Raw genomic sequence first — 25,857 nt, 5'->3', positions numbered from 1 at the left:
ATTATATAGCTAAAATGGGAAGGGCCACTATGTCAGAAGTGACCTAAAATCTCCTTTCTGGAACTGGATAGCTTGGCAGCTTTCTTATTTCCGCATTCTGTGTCACCAGAGACCCCGTACTTATTTCTGGTTATCTTCCTTTCCCCCCTGCCCTCTAAATTTGACCCAAGCCTCAGTAGAGATCTCCACCTTTGCTGGTAGCTGAGGCCAAGAATGCACTAGCTCAGGATAAATAATTTTTCGGAGTCTCCCTATCTTTCCTAAAACCAGAAGCTTTCCAAAATGTTTTCCATGATAACATAAATTAGCTGTTTGCTGCTGGTAAGGGGAGAGAGAGAATGGAAACACTGGTGCTTTAAAAGCAAACATAAATTTCTGTATCAACTTATTTTCAGGGTTTAAAATAATAATAAAAAAAAGTCCCAGATTTATAAGTTAATAGGAATGTATTATTTCCAGTACAGCAGCTGTGCTAGAAGGGAACGAGATCAAGATACGGGAACAACCATATAATTTAGATACAAAAAAAAAATACAGCTTGTAATATTACAGAACAGCACACACATTCCCAGCAGATAGGAAAAAATGTGATCCAAGACCCTGCAGCAGAAAACTTAACACAGCAGCCCCAGGCCACTTCATAGGCTTCCACAGATGCAGGTGGATTCCATTTATCTTCTCCAAGTCATTCTAAGAAAGGGATAACTCATACGAGTATCATTTCAGTTTTCATAAACTACTACAACTTGACGTCAACTGTATACTTTTTTAGGGGGGCAAAATATATAAGCAAACGCAGTAAGACCTGGACAGAAAACATGAACTGCACTGGTTACCTACGAAGAAACGGATGTTTAAAGGTAGTTTAGACCTCTTTTTCTTAGAAAGAAACATATACAGCGAGGTCAAGCTGTGCTCAAAATTTCAGCAACCGGCAGCTTGGCGCTTCTGATTACTGGAGACAAGAGTGGTCATTTCCTGGAGGGGTTCCAGTTTTATGAACAGTTTACCTCTAGCATTACAAGGGAATGTCAAGCTATGTACAGTTGTGCTGATCTCTGGCTGTTTGAAAATGTATAAAGACCTTGACTGGAGTGACTGCTGCATTAGTAGATTTGAGGCTGGGTTCTATGATGGTTGTATATTTTATAATTTTTATTTGGTTTGTTTATTGTCTGTTATTGTTATTGGGTTTTGTTCTATGGTTGTTAAATTGTAATTTTGTGTTAAAATTGCCATCCATCTTGTTCTAGCTAAAGATAGTAAAGTACAGAATATCAGTTCTATAAATGATATTAAACTAGCTGCAGGTGTCTCCAAGGGCATGAACTGAACATGCTTTTTATGATTCCAGACACAGCTGTTACCAACCATGTTATTGCTTTTACAATGTTTTCATAGCTATATTAGAAAATTCATCCTGTTAGCAAAACCCTATTACGATGTACTGCACCCAGTAAGGCTCATCACATTATCATCTCCGATGAAAATGTAATAAAAAAAATGAACAGTGTTTAGGAAAGAGGTTGAAAAAACCCCCTGTACAGCTGCTAGTTTGCGGTTTGCTAAAACCTCAGAGCATTTCGAATTGGCACAGATATATGGCAGGGACTACACAGCTGCCAACTTATGGGTTCTGAATTTTCCGTGCAATCTGTTTTGACGCAGAATCGGTGAACCTTCAGCTTTGTGCACCCCTCAATTAACCTTCAGACCCCTAGCCACCAACCTGAGATTTCCATAAATTCAACAACCGCAATCACCCCTTTCCACAAACGAACCTTTTCCGCAGATGCAAAGGCGGTAGAACGAGAGGACATGAAACGAGATTGAAGGGGGGCAGACTCAAGAAAAATGTTTTCTATTTGTGATTTATAAAAAGCAGTTGTACAGAATATTGTTCCTTTCTATACTTTAATTAAAAGGTTTAAATATAATAAGTGTTTGAGGCTTGTGCAGACGGAGACAGAGCCTGTGGGGATGGGGACAAACTTTGTCTCCCTGTTATTGTCTCTGTAGCAGCATTTGTAGAAGTAAAAGCTGTTGGCCCTTCCAGCGGTGTGCAGGGGCGTATCTGCGTGGGGCCACAGGGGCCTGGGCCCCCGCAGATTTTGCCCCGGACCCCCCTACCGCCGTTAACCCTCCATCCCCCGCCTACCGCCGTCACCTACCCCGAGGTCCGCTTCCTCCGGCTTTTTAAAATATTGCTTCAGCTGGCGAGGGACCCCAACCCCCCGCCAGCCCAGCCGCGATCTTTAACTTTTTCATCCTCGTCGTGCAGCGCGCTGTGAAAGCTGCATGCATCTTTAGTTCCAGTTGGATGGAGTCTGACGTCGCAGCACGTTCACGTCAGACTCCATCCAACTGGAACTAAAGATGCATGCAGCTTTCACAGCGCGCTGCACGACGAGGATGAAAAAGTTAAAGATCGCGGCTGGGCTGGCAGCTGAAGCAATATTTTAAAAAGCTGGAGGAAGCGGACCTCGGGGTAGGTGACGGCGGTAGGCGGGGAAGGGAGGGAGTGTTAACGGCGGTGGGGGGGGGTTGACGGCGGTAGGGGGGGCTATAATGTGCCCCCTCACTCTAGCCCCTGCCCCCCCTACCGCCGAACCTCAGATACGCCCCTGGCGGTGTGTATTTGACATGTGAATCCTAAAATGTCAGCTGTTCTGGTTATATTTCAATAGTAGTTCACTTTTAACCAACTAAATACTCTAACATTGGCTGTGTCTTAGGTGTGAGCAGTGGCGTACCAAGGGGGGGGGGGGGGCGGTCCGCCCCAGGTGCACGCTTCTGGGATGTGCTGCGGCGTGCGCCTGTTGCCCTGTTTCAGTCCGATTTCGCAATTCGCATGTGTTCACTGCTCCCTCTGAGTCTGCCCCGGAACAGGAAGTAACCTGTTCTGGGGCAGACTCAGAGGGAGCAGTGAACACATGCGAATTCGGACTGAAACAGGGCAACAGGCGCACGCCGCAGCACCCCCCCCCCCCAGCGGCGTGCACCCGGGGGGTGTCATTTCGCCGGGGGGGGGGGGGAAAGATGTGTCATTTCACCGGGGGGGGGGGGGGGGGCGTCGCGCTGCACCCGGGGGGGGGGGGGGGTGCATCGGCGATCCGCCCCGGGTGTCAGCTAAGGTCGGAACGCCACTGGGTGTGAGTATTGGGGGGGGGGGGTTAAATCCTATACCGCATACCTCAATTGTCTGTCACCATCTCACATCAGAACAGAATACATTCATGTACCAAACCCTTCAAAATGAGAGTCTAATAACAATCACAGCTCAAAACACAATTTTCAATCTTTAATCCACTTATTGGTGGGGGGTGGGGGAGATGAGGATCTTCTCAGAAGCGGCTGAAGCCCTCATTTTTATAGTCATTCCTACATCATACAGAAAAAGGCCTCCTCGGACAGACCAGGGCTGCTCCACTGCATCTCGTACCTTTCCAGTGTCATTGGCCAGAATAGCAGTGAGTGAGACTCCACTGGCACAGCACACGTTCCAGCCATCAAAGGCCTTTCACTCACTGTCCTGCTGAGGTTTGTGACACACATATTTGGTTTAGCATTTCAGAGCACAGCTTCGTTCTTGGGACAGGAAAAACTGGTGTCCTCTACTGTCCCTCAAGTGCACATTTTTATCCAACGTTTGGTTTCTAAAACGTAGCTGCACCCAGCTGAGATTGGTCTATCCAAACAAACAGAAAAATCCTCAGGCAAGAAGGCTTTGTAGAGAAAAAAAAAAAAGTGTGGTGCAAAAATTTAAATTAATAACGGAATGGTTTATGAAACAACGTAGCGGGGGAAAAAAAAAAGGCAAGACAATGAATAAATGATATAAAAGCCAGTTAGCAAAGGATGGACAACAGGCCTATCAGTTTGCATGTTCACGCACCCCCAACATGTGTTAAAACTCAAAATTTCACAGCGATATCATGTCCTGTGAATTTTATTTATATTATTTCCATGGGAATAAAAAGTTAAGGGGGGGAGGGTTTCCCCCAAGAACAGGCACTTGCTTCAGCAATCCTCGTCCCCATGGCACACTTTACATTTCATCGTCTGAGGCGATAAGCATCATTTTCTCGATCTGTTTCTTCCGTTTTCCAGGGTGGCCACTGCTCAGATCTGGCTGCCCGCTCTGCCCCGCTGACTTGACCTCGGCATCCTGCATGGACTGCTGTGTGTACTGCTGGTACGTAGGGGAGAAGTTATGGATGGCATCCTGCACGATGTCTTGAGGACTCATGGTCTCCTTCAGGCCACTGGAGATGCTCTGCATCGGTGCAACATTCCCTGCGCACAATAAGTAAGAGAGAGAATTAAGAGACTAATTATCAATTTCAGTTTAGGCATGGCCAACTGGATTCTTTAAAAAATATAAGCATGCTTGTTTCTTGACGCTGTTGCACTTCAATGTCCCAAGACTAACCTGTTCAAAGAGACTTATAAAAAGAATCCTTCATAAAAGACTGAACATCAAAACTGTACCAGAACAAGCCAACACTGAACTCTTTAATTTGGTTACTTTTTTTTTTTTGTTACATTTGTACCCCGCGCTTTCCCACTCATGGCAGGCTCAATGCGGCTTACATGGGGCAATGGAGGGTTAAGTGACTTGCCCAGAGTCACAAGGAGCTGCCTGTGCCTGAAGTGGGAATCGAACTCAGTTCCTCAGGACCAAAGTCCACCACCCTAACCACTAGGCCACTCCTCCACTGTTGCTACTATTGGAGATTCTACATGGAATGTTGCTATTCCACTAGCAACATTCCATGTAGAAGTCGGCCCTTGCAGATCACCAATGTGGTCGCGCAGGCTTCTGCTTCTGTGAGTCTGACGTCCTGCACGTACGTGCAGGACATCAGACTCACAGAAACAGAAGCCTGCGCAGCCTTCTACATGCAATGTTGCTAGTGGAATAGCAACATTCCATGTAGAATGTCCAATAGTAGCAACATTCCGTGTAGAATGTCCAATAGTAGCAACATTCCACGTAGAATCTCCAATAGTATCTATTTTATTTTTTGTTACATTTGTACCCTGCGCTTTCCCACTCATGACAGGCTCAATGCGGCTTCCATGGGGCAATGGAGAGTTAAGTGACTTGCCCAGAGTCACAAAAGCTGCCTGTGCCTGAAGTGGGAATCGAACTCAGTGCCTCAGTTCCCCAGGACCAAAGTCCACCACCCTAACCACTAGGCCACTCCTCCACTGCATTGTTATTATTGAACGTTATACTTTATCCTTGATCTCATATTCCTGACATGAACTATTTATTTATTTACTTCTAATTTTACTTGATATTTTTGTACCTTAATTGTAATAATACTCTGTACTTCTCATTCCATTAATGGCGATCGCCACTGCGGCATAATGTAAGCCACATCGAGCCTACAAAGAGGTGGGAAAATGTGGGATACAAATGCAGCAAATAAATAAATAAAATCATATGTTAAACATGCTCAAACCTTGTAAAAAAAAAAAAAAAAAGACATGCACCTTTTTCTCGGTGGGGAGGTGGGGGGATAACAATTTTCGGCTTCCAGCTCAATGCAAGCTGACCTCTGTGGGGCTTGAAATCACCTTGAGTCAGTTTAAATATAAATGTAACATAAATACATTCATAAAAATAAATTACTCTTAATTTGTATTTATATATTGTAACCCGGGTCCTACACCAACCCCTCAACCTGGGTTATAGGGAAAACAGTTTTTTTATTCTCTCTCTTCTCTCCAGTTACAGTGTCAACAGGGTATCACTGACACACACCGCACTCACAGTCCCAATTTGCCTGCAGTCCAGCTTGGGAGTGGATCCATGGTCCTGAATAGAGGTCTGGGGTGTTGGGAACTTGAGAGAGCCTCGGTGGTGTTCCTATTTCAGTCTAAGAGCAAAATGTTCTCACGCTCATGCCATAAAGCACTCTGCACTCCGCACTCGAGGAGTCTTTTATTCAATGTAAAACAACTTTACTGTAACTTCAGCAAAAGACAGTTAAACTTGACAGAACGCTTTATGTGCATTATACATCCAAGACCATCCGTAGTAATCTCAACCACTTCCCTTTACTCTTTGAAGTAAGTCAATGCTGTACATATTTACACAGACTCTTGCCCTTCACCCATCCTAAATAAGTATTGGCATACTGGGACAGACCGAAGGTCCATCAAGCCCAGTATCCAACAGTGGCTAATCCAGGTCACAAGTACCTGGCAAGATCCCAGAACAGTACAATACATTTTATGCTGCTTATAGGCAGTGGATTTCCCCCAAGTCCATTTTAATAACGGCTTATAGACTTTTCTTTTAGGAAGCTATCCACACCTTTTTTTAAACCCTGCTAAGCTAACCGTCAAGAATAAATCCAAGGCTGTTTATTGCTCCTGGTATCAATCCAACTCTCTCAGACACAGACCCTTTAGGCTGTCCTTACTTCCAGGAATGCACCTTGCAGGGCTGCACCCCGGCCTTGAACAGACTTCCCCTACTATGGTTCCCGCTTCCAGGATGGATTCCCCTTATTCACCTGAAACTCTGTCTCCTTCTCAGTTGCTACTTTAGAGGGGCAGCAACTACTCCTTTAATCAGTCTGAATTTATTTCTAATCACTCCAGGATCCCCCAAATACTCGCAAGGGTCCTGGCAGGGGTATAGGCAACCAAAGACCTCATGTACCTCTCTGCAATCCCTTTTGTTATTTTTTCAGCTCCACCCCTGCTGTCTCTGCAACTGCTCGGCCAACCCCTCCCCTGGGCAGGCCTCCAAATTCACACCAGCCCACTGGGAGGGACCTCCCTCCCCCCAGGGCCTCTGGAAAAATCTATCATTGTAAGCGCTATTGTAACATGGGGTATTACACTAGGTTTTCTTTTCTATTGCACAATAAAGTCCCATTCCCTCCCCCCAGCTCAGCCCAGCCAATACAGTAATCGTTCTTGGCTAGGGCTATGGTTGCAAACTTCTTCCAGAGCCCTTTAATCATGCACCTGCCACAAGGAGTTGTCAATACACAAAGACTGGGGCATCCCTCCCCATCCAAAAGGCCAGTGGCGTACCGAGGGTGGGGCGGTGGGGGCTGTTACTTCCTGTTCCAGGGCAGAGGGGGCAGAGGGAGCAGGGAACCAACGGAGCAGACGGCCGTGCGGCTACTCCCAGCACCCTAGCAGGTAAGAAGAATGCACCTGGGTGGGGGGAGGGGGCTTGGAGATGATGCGCTACACCCCGAGGGGGGGGTGCACAGCGGCGATCCTCCCCAGGTGGCAGCCGACCAAGGAATGCCACTGCAAAAGGCTGTGAATGCAGCCTCTGCATCTTTCTTAGCCTTGGCCAACTCAGCCAGGAATCAAATTCAGGTCAGTGGACAACCTTAAGCATCGCTTATTACAAGGATGGTTTAATTCTATGCTAGAACTGCTCAGTCTCCACGAGGTGGAAGATCTGAGATGCGTAACATTCAATTTTAGGGGGGGGGGGGGGAGTTGACCTTCTGCTCAGGAATCAAACAGGAAATTGCTGCTTTCTGACTGGTTTTAGTGTAACTGCTCTAAATTTCTTTTTTTCAGCAGAAAGAACAAAAAAAGCCAAAAACAAAACTTGGCAGCATGAAATACTGCAGGGGAACTCAGCCTGAAGGCAGCCTGTCTTTATGTGATACTTAACTAGACTTCCAGGAAATTCATGGATTTTTCTGCGCTCTGTGATGCTATGCCTGTGGGGCTTTGGTGCACAGTAGAGGCTGAGGGGGGCATCTGAGAACTTGGAATAGCTGTTGTAAAATACAGTAGTGTAAATTCAGTGTCAACTGACACATTGAGAGAAGGGCATCCAAGGTACCCAGTGCCATGGCGGAGAACAGAAAGGACAATGCTTTAAATAAGACAAGAGGGGCTCATTTTCGAAAGAGAAAAACATCCAAAAAGTGTCATAAAGCACCATTTGGATGCATTTCTTCAGTATTTTTGAAACCTGTTGTGCCGATGCCTATCTATGCATTTTGTCTGTAGTGCATCCAAATCACAAGGGGGTGTGTTGGGGACTCAAAGGCGGGCTTAGGGCATGCCTAACACTGATATTTCAAGAAACAAATGGGGTTCACACTCTCCACAAAAGTGAAACACAACCAAAAAAAGGTGGAAGGGAACCAAGTCCAAGAGATCCGTCCAATACAACAGGATAAGATGCTCCAAACACAACTTTATTTGGACCCTACACGGTCCGTGTTTCGGCTACAAGAGCCTTCCTCAGGGGTCAATCGATGAGTGCTCAGCTTTTTATCGATTGATGATGGAGCTCAGGAGTATCTTGATCAGGATGCGTGTAGTCCCGACTAAAACAAGATACTCCTGAGCTCCATCATCAATCGATAAAAAGCTGAGCACTCATCGATTGACCCCTGAGGAAGGCTCTTGTAGCCGAAACACGGACTGTGTAGGGTCCAAATAAAGTTGTGTTTGGAGCATCTTATCCTGTTATATTGGACTGATCTCTTGGACTTGGTTCTCTTCCACCCTTTTTTTGGTTGTGTAACACTGATATTTTACAGCCATAACGGAACAAAACCAAAATGTCTAGGGTGAAAACGTTTTGGGTCTAGACCTATTTTCAGAAAGAATACGGAACAAAAAGGTACCCTACATGACAAGATGACCACTGGAGGGAATCAGAGATGACCCCCCCCAGTGGTCACGGACCCCCTCCCAACCCCCAAAATGTGAATAAAAATAGTAAGACTCTTATGATAGCCTCCTGTGTTATAGAGCAGCATGCAGGTCCCTGGAGTAGTCTAGTGGTGGGTGCAGTGCACTGCAGACAGGTGGACCCAGGCCCCTACCTCCCCCTACCTGTTACACTTGTGGTGGAAACTGCGAGCCTTCAAACTCATTACAAAACCCCACTGTACCCGCATATAGGTCCCCCTTCACCTATAAGGGCTATTGTAGCGGTGTACAGTTGGGTGTAGTGGGTTCTGGGTGGGTTTTGGAGGGCTCAGCAGACAAGATAAAGGAGCAATGGTGAGATGTGTACCTGGCAGCATTTACATGAAGTCCACAGAAATGCCCCCTAGGGGCCCCATTGCTCTCCTGGGATGTCTGCTGGCACCTCCTACATCCTAATGACTTGCGTTTTTAACTTGTACATTTATTTTTTCGAAAATGGCCTGAAAAGATAAATGCACAGAGCACAAAAACTTGTTACAAACGGTATTTTCGGAAAAAAAAAAAAAAAAAAAGCATTTTGCAGTTTTGAAAATGGTCACGTTTTGTATTTGGATTTTGGACGTTTAGCGCAAAATGTCCAAAGTTTGACTAAAACATCGTATCGAAAATGCCCCTCTATGGGTCTCATTTTCGAAGGACAAAAACATCTAAAAAGCAGCATAAAGCAGCATTTGGGCGTCCAAATCAATATTTTTGAAACCCATTTTCCAGACTTTTTCCATGCAATTCATCTGCAATGCATCCAAATCGCAAGGGGGCATAATCGGGGGCATGTTAAGAGCAGGATTTGGGTGTTCCTATGACCTGGATGTTTTCGTTTTGTTCCATTATGGCTGAAAAACGTTCAGCACTAAAACTAAGTTGTTTTGAGCTAGACCTGTTTTTATAACCACTAAGCCACAAAAAAGTTCCCTAAATGACCAGATGACCAATGGAAGAATAAAGGAATGACCCCACTTTACTCTCCCAGTGGTCACTGACCTACAACCCTCCAAAGGTGTAAAACAGTGCATACCGGTCTCTATGATGGCCTCAAATGTTATAGCCAGTCCTATTAGAACAGCAAGCAGGCCCCTGGAGTAGCCTAATGGTTGGTGCAGTGCATTATGGAGAAGTAGATCCCCAGGCCCATAATGCACTCTAAGTGTTACAATTGTGGTGGAAAGTGTGAGCCCTCCAAAACCCACCAAAAACCTACTGCACCACACTAAATAATCTTTCCTCTCCTTGATTCCCGTTGTAACTGAAACATATGTTCCTTACTCAACCATAATACCACCTGTATTTGTTTCTTTACCGGACTGGCGAATGCCTCTACGGTACTACGTAAGCCACATTGAGCCTGCAAATAGGTGGGAAAATGTGGGACACAAATGTAATAAATAAATATAGGTGACACCTGCAGCCATAAGGGCTATTGTAGTGGTGTACAGTTGGGTACAGTAGGTTTTTGGTGGGTTTTGGAGGGCTCACTATACAATATAAGGAAGCAACAGTGAGGCGTACCTGGGAGCTTTTAGGTGAATTCCAATGCAGTGTCCCCTAGTGTGTCCCACTGCTCTGCTGGGATGTCTGTGTGGCCAGTCTACTAAGAATGCTGGCAATGGCTTGATTTATGCATTTTTCACTTGAATGTTTTTTTTTTTTGTTGACAATAGACCAGAAAGATCAATGCACAGAGCACTAAAACTTCTAGCAAGTGGCCATTAAAAAAAAAAAGTGCTTTGCTGTTTCGAAGGCTATATTTACTATCTGGATTCTGGACGTTTTGAGGAAAATATCCAAAGTTGGACTTAGACGTCATATCGAAAATTCTCCTCTTTATGAAAGAGGGTATTCCCTTTATCGAAAATTCTCCTCTTTGTGAAAGAGGGTATTCCCTTTATCGAAAATTCTCCTCTTTGTGAAAGAGGGTATTCCCTTTATCGAAAATTCTCCTCTTTGTGAAAGAGGGTATTCCCTTTATCGAAAATTCTCCTCTTTGTGAAAGAGGGTATTCCCTTTATTGAAAATTCTCCTCTTTGTGAAAGAGGGTATTCCCTTTATCGAAAATTGTCCTCCTTGTGAAAGAGGGTATTCCCTTTACTCCCTAAGTAAGGCCCATAAAGAAAATCAAATACCAAAATGAATCTAGTAAGAGAGAAGGCATGAAAGCCAAGGGATTTGATTCAGCATCAGACCTGTTCTTCATGGATAATGTTGTACAATATTATCCAAATCACCATTTCCTATGCAGTTAGCAGGCCCACTGTGTGTGTGTGTGTATGTGGTGGTGGTGGTGGTGGGGGGGGGGGGGGGAAACATGGGTCCCTGTCCACTGAGAGCACTAGGTGCAAACACAATCTTAGGCTTCCATTAATCAGATCTGTCCAGTCTTTGATTTACCCCTTATCATTAAATATCCTTACGCACTAGTCAACTAGACTACTGCAACTCTTTATACATGGGCTTGCATGCTCAAGACCGTCAGCGACTACAAATTGTTCAAAATACAGCTATTAAGATTATAAATGGACTTAAAAAAATTTAACCATGTTATGCCTCACTTAAAAAATGCTCACTGGTTACCAAATCGCACGCTGCAAACATATAAAATGTTACTATTAGCTTTCAGAATTTGTACTTCAAACAAACCATTATATTTAGCGTGTTATTTATTTCCTTATGTTCCTACATGTCTTAGACCTGACACCATCATCGTCTCAATGTTTCTATTTATAGAGAAATACATCATGAACATACCAGACACACACACAGCATATTTCTGGTTCAAGCTCCAGAACTATGGAACTCATTGCCAATTCATTTAAGGCAATGTCATTCCTTACATACTTTAAAACCTTTTTTTAAGGATGCTTTTTCTTTTGATTGAAGAATGCTTTTTTGTGTGTGTGGGGCAGGGGCGTATCTGAGGTTCGGCGGTAGGGGGGGCAGGGGCTAGAGTGAGGGGGCACATTATAGCCCCCCGGCCGCCGCCCCCCCTACCGCCGTTAACCGTCACCCGCCTACCGCCGTCAACCCTTTCATAGTAACATAGTAGATGACGGCAGAAAAAGACCTGCACGGTCCCCGCCTACCGCCGTCACCTACCCCCGAGGTCCGCTTCCTCCTGCCGGTTTTTTAAAATATTACTTCAGCTGGCGGGGGACCCCAACCCCCGCCAGCCCAGCCGAGGTCTTCTTTAACTTCTTCATCCTCGTGCTGTGAAAGCTGCATCCTTCCAGTTGGACGGAGTCTGACATCGCAGCACGTTGACATCCTGCACGTACAATGTGCTGCGATGTCAGACTCCGTCCAACTGGAAGGATGCAGCTTTCACATCACGAGGATGAAGAAGTTAAAGAAGACCTCGGCTGGGCTGGCGGGGGTTGGGGTCCCCAGCCAGCTGAAGTAATATTTTTTAAAAACGGCAGGAGGAAGCGGACCTCGGGGGTAGGTGACGGCGGTAGGCGGGGGAGGGTTAACGGCGGTAGAGGGGTCCAGAGCGAAATCTGCAGGGGCCCAGGCCGGTGGCCCCACGCAGATACGCCCCTGGTGTGGGGGGGGGGGGGGGGGGGGGGTGAGGGGATTGCACTGGTTCCACTGTGACTTTCAAAACAAATGCATCTACCTTGATGTTCAAACCCTTTCCTATCTATATATTATACTTCTACGTTTTTTTCCTATGGTTCCTTTTGTTGTCTCAAATTTAATTTACTTAACTACCACTAAATTTTGATTGTAAGCCGCCTGAAAGGTTTTTCCCATAGGCGGGACAGAAAGTTTTAAATAAACTTGAAACAATCTGCCATGCTGTGGGGAGACTCATTTCCAGAAAGTGGAACAATGAATCGCTTCAGGCTACACTCTTCACACATGAAAAAGTGACAAGACTTGAATCCATAAGGTCACCAATAAGCCCCAGCTCCTGCTTCTCATCTAGTAAGTTACATACAGGCTTATTTTCGAAAGGGATCGCCGGCGATCTTCCGACATAAATCGGGAGATCGCCGGCGATCTCTTGATCCCGGCCAAATCGGTATTATTGAAAGCTGATTTTGGCCGGCTTCAACTGCTGTTTCGTCGCGGCGCTGGCCAACCTTCAAGGGGGCGTGTTGGTAGGGTAGCGAAGGCGGGATGGGGGTGGGATGGGGTGAGGGTACGAGATGGCCGGCTTCATCTTATAATGGAAAAAAAAAAAAAAAAGAGGCCGGCTCGAACGAGCATTTCGCCGGCCAGACTTGGTCCATTTACTTTTAGGATCAAGTCTGAAAAAAGTGCCCCAACTGGCCAGATGACCACCGGAGGGAAGCAGGGATCACCTCCCCTTACTCCCCCAGTGGTCACCAACCCCCTCCCACCCTAAAGAAAAACAAAAAACTTTTTTTGCCAGCCTGTATGCCAGCCTGAAATGTCATACCCAGCTCCTTGACAGCAGTATGCAGGTCCCTGGAGCAGTTTTTAGTGGGTGCAGTGCACTTCAGGCGGGTGGACCCAGGCCCATTCCCCCCCTACCTGTTCCACTTGTGGTGGTTAATATAGAGCCCTCCAAAACCCACTGTACCCACATGTAGGTGCCCCTTTCACCCCTTAGGGCTATGGTAATGGTGTACAGTTGTGGCGAGTGGGTTTTGGGGGGCTCAGCACACAAGGTAAGGGTGCTATGCACCTGGAAGCTATTTTTGTTTTGTTTTTTTAAAATTTTTTAAGTGCCCCCTAGGGTGCCCGGTTGGTGTCCTGGCATGTGAGTGGGGCCAGTGCACTACAAATGCTGGCTCCTCCCACGGCCAAATGCCTTGCTTTTCGCCGGGTTTGAGATGGCCGGGCCCGGTTTCCATTATGGTTGAAAAACGAAGCTGGCCATCTCATATAAACCCGGCGATTCTCCTCTAAACCCGGCGAGCAATTTGCCCGGCGCCAAGCGTATTTTAAAAATACGCTTGGCTCCGCCCGCTTATGGCGCCTGCCCTAAAGATGGACGGCCATCAATTTGGCCGGCCCCGTTCGATTATGCCCCTCATAGTAACATAGGAGATGATGGCAGAGAAAGACCTGCACGGTCCATCAGGTCTGCCCAACAAGATAACTCATATGTGCTACTTTTTGTGTATACCTGACCTTGATTAGTACCTGCCATTTTCACGGCACAGACCGTAGAAGTCTGCCCAGCACTAGCCCCGCCTCCCAACCACCAGCCCCGCCCCGCACCTCTGGCTCTGTTAAGATACCAAAAGCCTCAGATGCACGAGAATGAGTGTTATCCTTCTGTTGCACAAATCACCTGTGTCAGTGCTTTTATTTAAGCTACTATAGCAGAGCAGTGGCATAGCCAAGGTGGGCCTGGGTTGGTTATAAATGGTGATCTCTGATGTGGCTGGTGAGGCTCCCCCAAGCCCCGCCAGCTGAACACTCCTGGCGACTGTCTCTCCTCTCCCGGTAACAGTCTTCTTACACTACATTATAAATAGTTTAACATGCACTAACTCCATCATTTGCAAACAGATCTCGTGTATATTAAATGGGGAAATCCTGACATCTTTACCGGGTTGCGGCCCTCGAGGACCAAGGTTGCCCACCTCCGCTTTAACCTATTTCGGATAGCGACAGTGGTTTACAACTATCTACTCAATAATGGGCTTTTCTTCATACTGAGACACTAGGTAGTGTGGTAAAAGCGTTCTTACCTGTTGAGCTCTCCATTTTCTCCCTGTAAACCTGGCAGGTGAAAGCATAGCGCAGAGCGATGGCAGCAAACAACATCTCAATGCAGTTGATAAAGTTCTGGTAACCTGCAGCCACGGTCCCTGCACCCACCTCTCTCCCGTTAATGATCTGAATCTCAGGGATTACTCGACATTTCTCCAGTATAGCCAGCAGCATCCCTAGACAACAAACAGGAATCAGCACTTTCTGTACAGGGTCTCCGAAACACAATAACGTAAGAATAGCCATTCTGGGTCAGACCCAGTGTTGTGTAGTGACTAAGTAAATCTAACTAGCTACATTACTTAAGTAAAAGTTTTGTTACTTTTACCAAAATAATAGTTTTAACAATTTTTACTACTTTTACCTAGTTACTTCTGATGATTGCAGTTAAAAAAGTAAAAAGTAAATGTGGCAGAGAGACTTAAATGATGATTCCTCAGTAAACCAAATGAAACAGCAAAACCTGGAACAGGAAATACAGCCTATAAGAACAGTGGAGTCGCCTATGCTTGTTGAACTGGCTACTAGTCTCCAACCAAACAGAACAGTGATGAGTTTGGACACTTAGATGAAGCTGAAAAGTGGTTACAATTCTTGGTGAATAGACATATGTCTCTATCACAACAGACTGCTGGACATCCCATGGAATATTTTATATTGGCGTTGACTGTCCACTGGATTGATAGTCTGCTGGCCTGGCCTTAAGACTGAAGAGTTTCCATACAGTCAACATTCTTGCATCAGTTCTTGAACATATTCAAACAGAGTTTGCCATCAGATGAAAAAATTGTTAGGACCACAACAGACAACGATTTCCACTTTGTGAAAGCCTTCTCTGTAATTGGTCAACATGACAATGAGAAAGACGAAGATCAGTGGCGTACAGAGGGTGGGGCGGTCCGCTCCAGGTGCACGCTGCAGGAGGGGGTGCAGGGAGCAGCCATGCAGCTGTCGGCTCTGCTGGTTCCCTACTCCCTCTGTCCCGGAACAGGAAGTAACAGCAGAGGGAGCAGGGAAGCAGCGGAGCAGACAGCCACGCGGCTGCTTTCAGCACTCCAGCAGGTAAGAAGAATGCACCCGGGGGGGGGGACTTGGAAGTGCTGTGCCGGGATGGGGGTGTCGTGCTGCACCCAGACGGGATGAACGACACTGCACCCGGGGGGGGAAGGGGGTATGCAGCGGCGATCCACTCCGGGTGGCTGCCGACCAAAGAACGCCACTGATGAAGATGCAAGTGATGAATTAGCGCTACTACTAATGCAGGTAACGACAACGATGATGATGATAAAACATTCTTTGCACTAAGGAAGTCAAGTGTTTCAGACAGAGATTCCCTTGATCAATACCTGCGGACCCAGTTAAAAGGCATCAGTAGTATTGTGGCCTGGCCTGATTTGAAGGAACTTTTTAAATCAGATTAAACAATCCACTTCCTGATAGTTCAGTTGTTGAACATCACATGAGTGACTGCCATTTTCAAAATTTACTTTTACTAAAAGTGAAGTAGAGCAATAAAATTGTTGGGATAAAAATGTTAACAATAGATGCATTCACTGTAGCTAAAGTACTTTACTTTTTACTCAAAAAAAATTATTTAGGCAGTAACTTTTTTACTTTCACTTGAGTAAAATTTTTATGTGTTCTTCATTGTACTTTTACTTTAGTATTAAAAATACACATTTAGTTTTACTGTTACTTAAGTACTTTGCCCAACTTTGGTCAGACCAATGGTCCATCTAGCCTGCTTCCAACAGTGGCCAATCCAGGTCACAAGTACTTGGCAGAAACCCAAATAGTAGCAACATTCCATGTAGAACCCTAGAGAGTAGCAAGATTCTGGAATCCTAGAGGGAAACAAGATTCCATGCAGAAACTCAAAGAGTAGCAGGATTCCATTCAGAATCTCAAATAGTAGCAACATTCCACGTAGAACCCCAAAGAGTAGCAAGATTCTGGAATCCTAGAGGGAAACAAGATTCCATGCAGAAACTCAAAGAGTAGCAGGATTCCATTCAGAATCTCAAATAGTAGCAACATTCCACGTAGAACCCCAAAGAGTAGCAAGATTCTGGAATCCTAGAGGGAAACAAGATTCCATGCAGAAACTCAAAGAGTAGCAAGATTTCATTCAGAATCTCAAATAGTAGCAACATTCCATGCTACCAGTCCCAGGACAAGCAGTGGCTTCCCATGTCTATCTCAATAGCAGACTGTGGACTTTTTCTTCAGGAATTTATCCAAAACTTTTTAAAACCCAGATACGCTAACCGCTGTTAGCACATCCTCCAGCAACAAGTTCCCGAGCTTAACTGTTCTTTGAGTGAAAAAAAAAATTCCTCCTATTTGTTTTTAAAAGTATTTCCATGTAATTTCATCGAGTGTCCCCTGATCTTTGTACTTTTTGAAACAGTGAAAAACTTTTACCCGTTCTACACCGCTCAGAATTTTGTAGACCTCAATCGTATCCCCCTCAGCCATCTCTTTTCCAAGCTGCTTGGTAAAAGGGGCCCTAAATATTTTAATGGGGTTCCTTTCCTTTATATTTTATTTTGTTAATATTGTAAACTGCTGTGATCTGTGTAAGAAAATTTTAATAAACTATCTTATTCAGTACTATTTTAAAAAATTCTAGTGCAGAGAGAGTTTCATATTTGGGTCCTTAAATAGTCGTATATAGCTCCAAAATGTTGGCTGGACTCGTTTGACAGTGAGGGCTCCAACTTGGGAAGGTGTTGAGAAACTCCAGCAGAAGGGGATCTTTTTTGGATTTAGCTCATGCCTCTCTCAGTAATTCAAGGCAAGTTACTTTCAGGTACACAAAGTATCTTCCTGTCTCTACAGAACTTGCAAGCAGTGCATAAGGACCTACACGCATGTCAAATCGGCATTACTGCCTGGCTAGTGCATGCGCCTGGCGGTAATTCTGAATTTGGCGTGCGCTGAAAACACATGGTAGAAAATAATTTTCTATTTTCTACTGCGGGGGGGGGGGGGGGGGGGGGGTTCCTGGCAGTAATTGGCAGTTGGCGCACCCTGAACAGTCACCGTGCGGGTAACGTGCGAGCCCTTACCTCTAAGTCAATGGGTGGCATTAAGGGATCAGGCCATAAATAAATGCACGCTTGTTTTCGTTTTGCTGCACGTCCATTTCCTGGCCCAACCCCCCCCCCCTTTCCTCTAGAAACGCTGGAGAAATGGTCCACTGCGTGTCCAATACACGCACCCACACTACCACAGGCCACTTTTTGGTGCACTTTTCTAAAAGAGCCCCCTAAGTTTATACTTGAGGCAGTGGAGGGTTAAGTGATTTATCCAAGGTCACAAGGTTCAGGTAATTGGGGGTCGTCTTAAATTTTAGCAAAGATGCCATTTTGGCTTGTTTTCACACTTACTCTATACTTTGATGGCAACTGACGAGGAAAGAGAAGGGGTTCTCACCTTGCCAGAAGGAGAGGAAGATCACAGCCTTAATGGTGAGGAACTTGAGGACAGGTTCAAAGGGGCGCAGGAGATCCTTGGTGGCAAAGTAAAAGAGAAAAAGCGCGTAGAGAGCCAGGCTGACGGAAAAGTTGTAGATGATGGTGATGTACAGATATCCACTGGAAACACTGTGGAGAAAAAAAAAAGGACCCCCATCAGTATGTTAATTGTAGCCTATTTTAATTTAAAACATGAGAATACAACATCAATAAGTAAAGGTAATATAAATACAACAGTAATTAATAAAGGGAAAATAAATCCAGATAACAGCATAAATAAAGAGTTCCTTTCTTTTGCTAACTTACAACAATCCAGTCCAATCAATATACTTATATTCTACAAACTTTCCTAAATCAGGGCTCACAGTGGATTCCAGATAACCAGCTGTTGCCCAGACAAAAAAAGTAATCAAAACAACGTGTAATATAATGGTAACAGAGAATAAAAAAGTCTTATCTTTAGCACTTGGGAGGAGCATGAGAAGATGCTGCCATAATGTCCCTGGACAGACTATTCCAGGTGCTTATGGCTTGAAAACCAAATGACAACCTTTAAAGCTGAAAACAAAAATTCACACTTTTTCACTCATTCACACTGTCAAAATTTAGAAATATTTGGAATTTTTTTTTATTCTTAATGGATGAAAAAGACCTCAAAAGTCTGCACAGCAGTAAGAGTAATATTTGTTTGGAACAAAGCGGTTAAGGATGGATTTGTTCCAGAAGCACTTAGTCCCCTGAAGAAGCCTTACATAGACCAGCTCATTTTCGAAAGTGATCGCCGGCCATCTTCCGACACAAATCGGGAGATGGCTGGCCATCTTCTGAACCCGGCCAAATCGATATAATCAAAAGCCGATTTTGGCCGGCGCCAACTGCTTTCCGTCGCGGAGCCGGCCAAACTTCAAGGGGGCGTGTGGATAGGGTAGCAAAGGCGGGATGGGGGCGTGCTCACGAGATGGCCGGCTTCGCCCGATAATGGAAAAAAAAAGCCGGGCTTGACGAGCATTTCGCTGCCTTTACTTGGTCCCTTTTTTTTCACGACCAAGCTTCAAAAAGGAGCCCCAATTGACCAAATGACCACTGGAGGGAATTGGGGATCACCTCCCTTTACTCTCCCAGTGGTCACCAACCCCCTCCCACCCCAAAAAACACTTTTTTGCCAGCCTCTATGCCAGCCTGAAATGTCATACCCAGTATGCAAGTCCCTGGAGCAGTTTTTAGTGGGTGCAGTGCACTTTAGACAGGTGGACCCAGGCCCATCCCCCCCTATTACACTTGTGGTGGTAAATGGGAGCCCTCCAACCCCCCCTAAACCTACTGCACCCACATGTGGGTGCCCCTTCACCCCTTAGTGCTATGGTAATGGTGTAGAGTTGTGGGGAGTGGGATTTGGGGGGCTCAGTACCCAAGGCAAGGGAGCTATGCACCTGGGAGCTATTTTTATGTTTTTTTTTTTAATTTTTAGAAGTGCCCCCTAGGGTGCCCGGTTGGTGCCCTGGCATGTGAGGGGGACCAGTGCACTACAAATGCTGGCTTCTTCCACGACCAAATGCCTTAGATTTGGCCGGGTTTGAGATGGCCGGCTTCGGTTTCCATTACGGGCAAAAACCGAGGCCGACCATCTCAAACCCGGCCATCTCTGACATTTGGCCGGCCCGAACCGTATTATCGAAAGGAAAGATGGCCGGCCATCTTTTTCGATAATACGGTTCGGGACTGCTCTTTGCGGCGCCGGCCAAATAGATGGCCGGCGCCCTTCAATTATGCCCCTCAGAGTGAAACGGAGAGCATCGTTGGGCAATTTGAAAGCTAAGAGGGTCTTTTACTAAGGCGCGCTCACATTTTTGGCGCACGCTAAACGTTAGAGACGCCAATGCATTCCTATGGGCGTCTCTAACATTTAGCGTGCCCACAATTTTAGCGTGCGCTAAAAACGTGAGTGTGCCTTAGTAAAAGAGGCCCTAAGTGACTTCATTTGTATTCCTGATATGTGTTTTTCACGATAAAAATGCTTTTGAAAAAAAAAAAGATGAAAAATTATAAAGTTTACCTAAAAATAAGTGGAGGTTTTTTGATCTATGATAACAACGTGGTCTATAAAGTGCCGGCACGAAGAAATTACTCTTGCCGCTGTGCAGACTTTTGAGGTCTTTTTCCTCCATTAAGAATAAAATATTCCAAATATTTCTAAATTTTGACAGTGTGAATGAATGAAAAAGTGTGAATTTTTGTTTTCACTTTTAAAGGTTGTCTTTTTCAAGGCATCTTTTGCTGAATTAGTGTTTATTTATTTATTTATTGCATTTGTATCCCACATTTTCCCCACCTATTTGGCTTACATTGTTCCGTCATGACAATCACCATTCCCGGAGTGAGAGATACAGTGGTATTACAGTAAAGATCTTAATTGATACAGTAGATTGAGCAGTCAAGTATAAGGAGTTCATATCCAGAAAAAGAGATAGGGTGGTATTGCGTTAAGAGTTGATTTTTGTTTGAATTTTGAAAGCCAAATGAGCCATCCAAATCCCAGTCAGAAGGCCTATCTATCCCCTCTCCCTATCCCATCCAAGCTCTCACTTGAAGTCTCCGTCATGGTATTTTCCATATGCCTGCAAGACGATGGTAACCAGCGCCATGATGGGTTTCACAATACAAAACTGCAGCGTTGCCTGTGGAAGGAAGAAACAAATAGGACCTGATCAGTCTAACCCGATCTCTTCAATAGTCGACGCATGAACCTCGGGACTTGCAATGAAAATTTGCATTAGCTCTACAGAAACTGCCCAAAAGGACCAAAGAGTATGCGTATCTCAAAACTAGGCCCCCAAAACGCAGAAGAAGCCCCAAGCGCACCAACAGACACAACACAAAAGCAAAAAAAAATGCTGATCATCGTTCCAGACTGACAGTGCTAAATTTGTTTCCTCATTTTGGAACCAGAGACTGTTACTCCTGTGTTATCCACACACCTGAACTGCATTGATGCCTCCTGAGGCAGGTGTTTGCTGAGTGTATTGCGTTTATATGTCAAGAGTTCTTTGACTAGAAATAAACAAGAACCCTTGTGTTGGAAGCGACTAGGTCTACCCCCCATTTTTTTTGCTTTTGTGTTGCATCTGAACTAGGCCGCATCGTCCCTCTTGTAGATGTTCTGCTGCTGATACACACTCACCTGCTTACAAAATCGGAGGAAACCGATGGAATAGGACATTCCCTGTAGACAGCAGGTTCCATAAAGACAACTAGACCTGGAAAAAGGGAGCATAACAAAACTGTAGTCTAGCTAGGTTTAAAAAAAAAAAAAAAAGATTCAGACATATTCCTGGAGGAAAAGTGCATAGACTGCTATTAAGGTAGACTTGGGGGAAAGCTACTGCTTATCTCTGCATCATGGAATCTTGCCAGGTACTTGTGACCTGGATTTGCCACTGTTGGAAGCAGGATACTAGGCTTGAAGGACCTTTGGTCTGACCCAATATGGCAATGCTTATATATTAGAGAAAGAGGACAGTTAGAGGCACCCCGGCGAAGGCGATCCCTGTGTATTTTTACTCACTTGATGGGCTTTCCTCTGATTTCTGACATGATGGCACTCTCTCCTCCCAAGTACTCAAAACAGAGACTGAGAAAACTGTAAATCACAAACGCTGCGGACAGACAGTAAAATATTAGTACAACGGCCTTTGAAAATAAAAATGTGTTTCAGAAAAATTCCAATCACACAATAAAAGAGGAAGAAAACTAAATACTCAAGCCTAATGCATACTAATCATTTAGTAATATGGTGGGGTTGGGTGCGGGAGGAACTATTTTACCAATCTGTTCAACCGTCAGTCTGATCGCATTAACTTGCTTACATCTAAACTGTTGCCTGACATAGGTCTCCTGACAGATGATTTCCATTGTATAATGAAATAAATGTAATTGACATGATGAAATAACTATTACAAGGCTAATTTTTTTTTTTGTTTGGTATCATAGATATACCTGCATTTGAATAATTACACCATCCCCAGCGAGAGCGAGAAGAGATATCTGTTATTACTACTACCGATTATTTCTATAGTGCTACTAGATGTAGGCAGAACTGTACACACTGGGCCTGAAAAATGCATGTGGAATAAATTTCCACCGAAGCGTATTCTAGATTTAGGCGTGGTATATAAAATATGCTTAGATGATATCCCAGCCAGGGGCGTAGCCAGACTTTGGCGGGAGGGGGGTCCAGAGCCCGAGGTGAGGGGGCACATTTTAGCCCCGCCCCGTGTCGCCGACACCGCCCTGCCATTGCAGACACTCACCCGCCCTGCCCCCCCCCCCGACGCGACCCTCTCGACTCCCCTCCCACCACCAACCCACCGTCGCCTAACTTTGCTAGCGGGGGACCCTATCCCCCGCCAGCCGAGGTCCTCTTCTGCTCGCAAAAGGCTTCCTTCTATTTCTGACGTCCTGAATTTGGGGGTATATGCTGGTACTTTCCCTTCGCCTAATGGGCTCACAACCTAAGACCCCATTTTACAAAGCGGTGTGGCAATGCCGACAAAGCCTATTCACTTTGAACGGGTTGTTTGGCATTGCCACGCGGCAGTGTAATAGCACAGCTTTGTAAAAGGGGGCTAAGGATTTTTTTGTACCTGGGGCAACGGAGGGTTAAATAACTTGTCCAGGGTCACAGTTCCCCAGGATCTCAGCTCACTGCACTAACCATTAGTTAGTTAAAATAGGTGCATGGGGAAAATTCTATACATGGTGCTCAAAATTCGGTACCAAACGATATTCTATCATGGGTGTTCTGGGATTGGCACCCTTTACAGAACAGCGTGTAGCGCTGTAATCCTCACTCAAGTTTGGGTGCGAGGAGTTACACGAACTGAAGCCAGGTGTAAATCCTGGCGTGCGAGTTAGGCACAGATCTGACCTATTCTATAACACTCCGACCCACTCATGCCCCTCCCACGGCCACGCCTTCTTTGCTGATCCACACAGAAGCACCTAGGTGTTATTCTATAAATGGGCACATTCATGTGTTTTTGCACCTAACATTTTGCATCATATATAGAATTTCTCCCTTATTCGACACACACACCATAAAAACACCACTTCCCCTAGTGCTCTATCACCCCTCCCCCCTGGGTTGTCTTCACAACTCTCGTATGACACAAATGTACATATTTTTACACATGCTTTTGGAAACGTAGGACTACTTTGGTTATGTAAGTCTTATTGAATGCTATTGGAAATCTTTACCTCTTTTATGTTTTGCAAATTCGGGGCCTCTTATCAAGTTGTACTAGTGGGTCCCGTGTGGCAATGCTGATGGGCTTTGAATGAGCTTTGTTGGCATTGCTGCACTGGGCAGGGGCGTAGCCACACACCCAATTTCGGGTGGGCCTGGGCCCAAGATGGGTGGGCAGAAAAACTCCACCTTGTCCCACAAATGATTTGGTCTCTCCCTCTCTCGCCTGCATGCCACATGGTCTCTCAAACATCCCCCCTCCCCTATATACCTTTTAAATAGCAGGATTTTCACTTTCAGCGAGCAGCAACAAATAGACACTGCTCATGTTGGCCCCAGAGCTTTCCCTCCGATACATAGGCAGGAATACATCAGAGAGAAGGCTGTGGGGCCGGTGCGAGCAGTATACATAGTAACATAGTAACATAGTAGATGACGGCAGAAAAAGACCTGCATGGTCCATCTAGTCTGCCCAAGATAAACTCATATCTTGAATTTGTACCTGTCTTTCAGGGCACAGACCGTATAAGTCTGCCCAGCAGTATTTCCCGCCTCCCAACCACCAGTCCCGTCTCCCATCACCGGCTCTGGCACAGACTGTATAAGTCTGCCCTCTACTATCCTTGCCTCCCAACCACCAACCCCTCTTCCCCCCACCTGCTCCGCCACCCAATTTCAGCTAAGCTTCTGAGGATCCATTCCTGCTGCACATGATTCCTTTATGCACATCCCACGCATGTTTGAATTCCGTTACCGTTTTCATCTCCACCACCTCCCGCGGGAGGGCATTCCAAGCATCCACCACCCTTCTCCGTGAAAAAATACTTCCTGACATCCGCAGTATGTAACAGTCGCTGCAGGCAAAGATCTACTATTTACAATGTATGCAGGAGGAACAGTTGGGAGTTTTCGGCTGATGGGGCTTGGAGATCTCTGCCAGCCACATCATAGGTGCTGCTACTGGGTGGGCCTGAGCCCAAAGTGGGTGGGCCCCTTGGCTACACCACTGGCACTGGGAACCCCTAGTGCCGCTTGATAAAAGAGGCCCCATGTTTAGTTGTAATATGTTTATTGTAAACCGTTTAAATACCGTATTTTTCGGACTATAAGACGCACCGGACCATAAGACGCACCTAGGTTTTAGAGGAGGGAAAAAGGAAAAAAAAAATTTTCCTCTTTTTCCCTCCTCTAAAACCAGCATACAGGAGGACGGAGGAGGACGGAGAGCAGCACGCTGGGCAGGAAAGAGGGGGCTCTTTCCTGCCCCGACGTCACTAGACCACCAGGGAACATCGCTGACGTGAGTAGGGGAGGGCGATCCGGAATCGCTACCTTTGGACTATAAGACGCACCCCCCATTTTCCTCCCAAATTTTGGGGGAAAAAAGTGCGTCTTATAGTCCGAAAAATACGGTAAATCAAATCACATTTGATTCCACCGGAAAAAATATTCAGTGGTGGGCTGCAGTGTACTCCTGCCTAAACCTGTTTTTTTTTTTTGTATACTTAAACCCGCAAATCAGCTGGAAAATAAACACCTAAATTTACATTTTACAAACAGGATAGGTAGATAAGAGTTTTTGTTGTTTTCTGATCCCATTTTTTAAAATTCATTTTTGGTGTCCCTCCAACCGCTGATGTTCATTTCACTCAAGGCCCTTTCTTCTGGTCCCTCTAGGTCCTCCTTCTCCACCCCGTCTCTCTCATTTTCCCCAAAGACCCTTCTCCATACTCTCTACTTTATTCCAGAACAAGCCTCCTAACCCTCAACTTTGATTCTGTCCCTGAAGCTCTTGTATCAGAGAGTCTTGCCATCCTTACCTTCATAGCAGTCTCGTACAGAGTTGAAATACACATAATACTGGTCGTTGCCAATGAGTAAGAGGCTGAGCCAAGAGTCGAAGGAGTAGATGGGAACAATAAACAGGATCCGGATGATATATCGCTGCTCATTGGGAACGGTGTAATTAGTCAAGTGCAGGTAGATCTGCAAAGCCGCAGAGGAAAAAAAAACCCAACTTGTAATAGCTATTCCACTGTGCATATTAAATACAGTATTTCATTATACTATGCAAATCACCCGTTAGGAGACAGATTATGTGGACAATCCGAGCCAGCTGTAAGCAAATTTCTGCTACCAGATTGGAAGCTCCGTCAATTGTTTATTTTTATATATTAAAATAGCTTAATCTCTACACACCCCAGTGGGAGTAATAGTGTATAATCACATAAAATAACACAGCTCATGCAGTATTTTAGCAATACAATAAATAACCAATACAAAGGTTAGCCAACAACAAGCTTCATAAAATTAAAATGAAAAACTCCAGTAAATTGGATAGGAGCCAATGTATTAAATCAGTACCATTTAACCATCTAAGTAACCACGTTATCAACTGCTTTCCGAAACGTATGTAATCCTTCTGTACCCAGAGACAGTCTGACCCAATATATCCCATAATCTGAGGGTACTAATCTAGCTACAGTTGGTCCCTATGTATCCAAAGTTTCATAAGTAACATAGTAACATAGTAGATGACGGCAGAAAAAGACCTGCATGGTCCATCCAGTCTGCCCAAGACAAACTCATATGTGTATTCCTTACCTTGAATTTGTACCTGTCCTTTTCAGGGCACAGACCGTATAAGTCTGCCCAGCAGTATTTCCCGCCTCCCAACCACCAGTCCCGCCTCCCATCATCAGCTCTGGTACAGACCGTATAAGTCTGCCC

At 45.3% G+C, this 25,857-nt stretch overlaps 1 protein-coding gene across 1 annotated transcript in view; it reads right to left on the bottom strand.

Annotated features, from left to right (window-relative positions):
* Positions 1-3,276: 3,276 nt before the first annotated feature.
* Positions 3,277-25,857, bottom strand: part of TMEM184A (transmembrane protein 184A) — a 54,404-nt gene continuing 31,823 nt past the window's right edge. The window contains exons 3-9 of the mRNA XM_030213068.1: positions 24,948-25,113; positions 21,448-21,538; positions 21,064-21,139; positions 20,469-20,560; positions 17,845-18,014; positions 14,385-14,582; positions 3,277-4,296 (exon numbers count right to left, since the gene is read on the bottom strand). Coding sequence (XP_030068928.1) covers positions 4,049-4,296; positions 14,385-14,582; positions 17,845-18,014; positions 20,469-20,560; positions 21,064-21,139; positions 21,448-21,538; positions 24,948-25,113 — 1,041 coding nt within the window. The 3' untranslated portion in view covers positions 3,277-4,048. The remainder of the gene's footprint in view (positions 4,297-14,384; positions 14,583-17,844; positions 18,015-20,468; positions 20,561-21,063; positions 21,140-21,447; positions 21,539-24,947; positions 25,114-25,857) is intronic.

This window comes from Microcaecilia unicolor, chromosome 8 (assembly GCF_901765095.1).
Source record: "Microcaecilia unicolor chromosome 8, aMicUni1.1, whole genome shotgun sequence".
In the NCBI taxonomy this organism is placed as follows: domain Eukaryota; kingdom Metazoa; phylum Chordata; class Amphibia; order Gymnophiona; family Siphonopidae; genus Microcaecilia; species Microcaecilia unicolor.
This window is presented reverse-complemented; position numbering and strand designations above follow the sequence as displayed.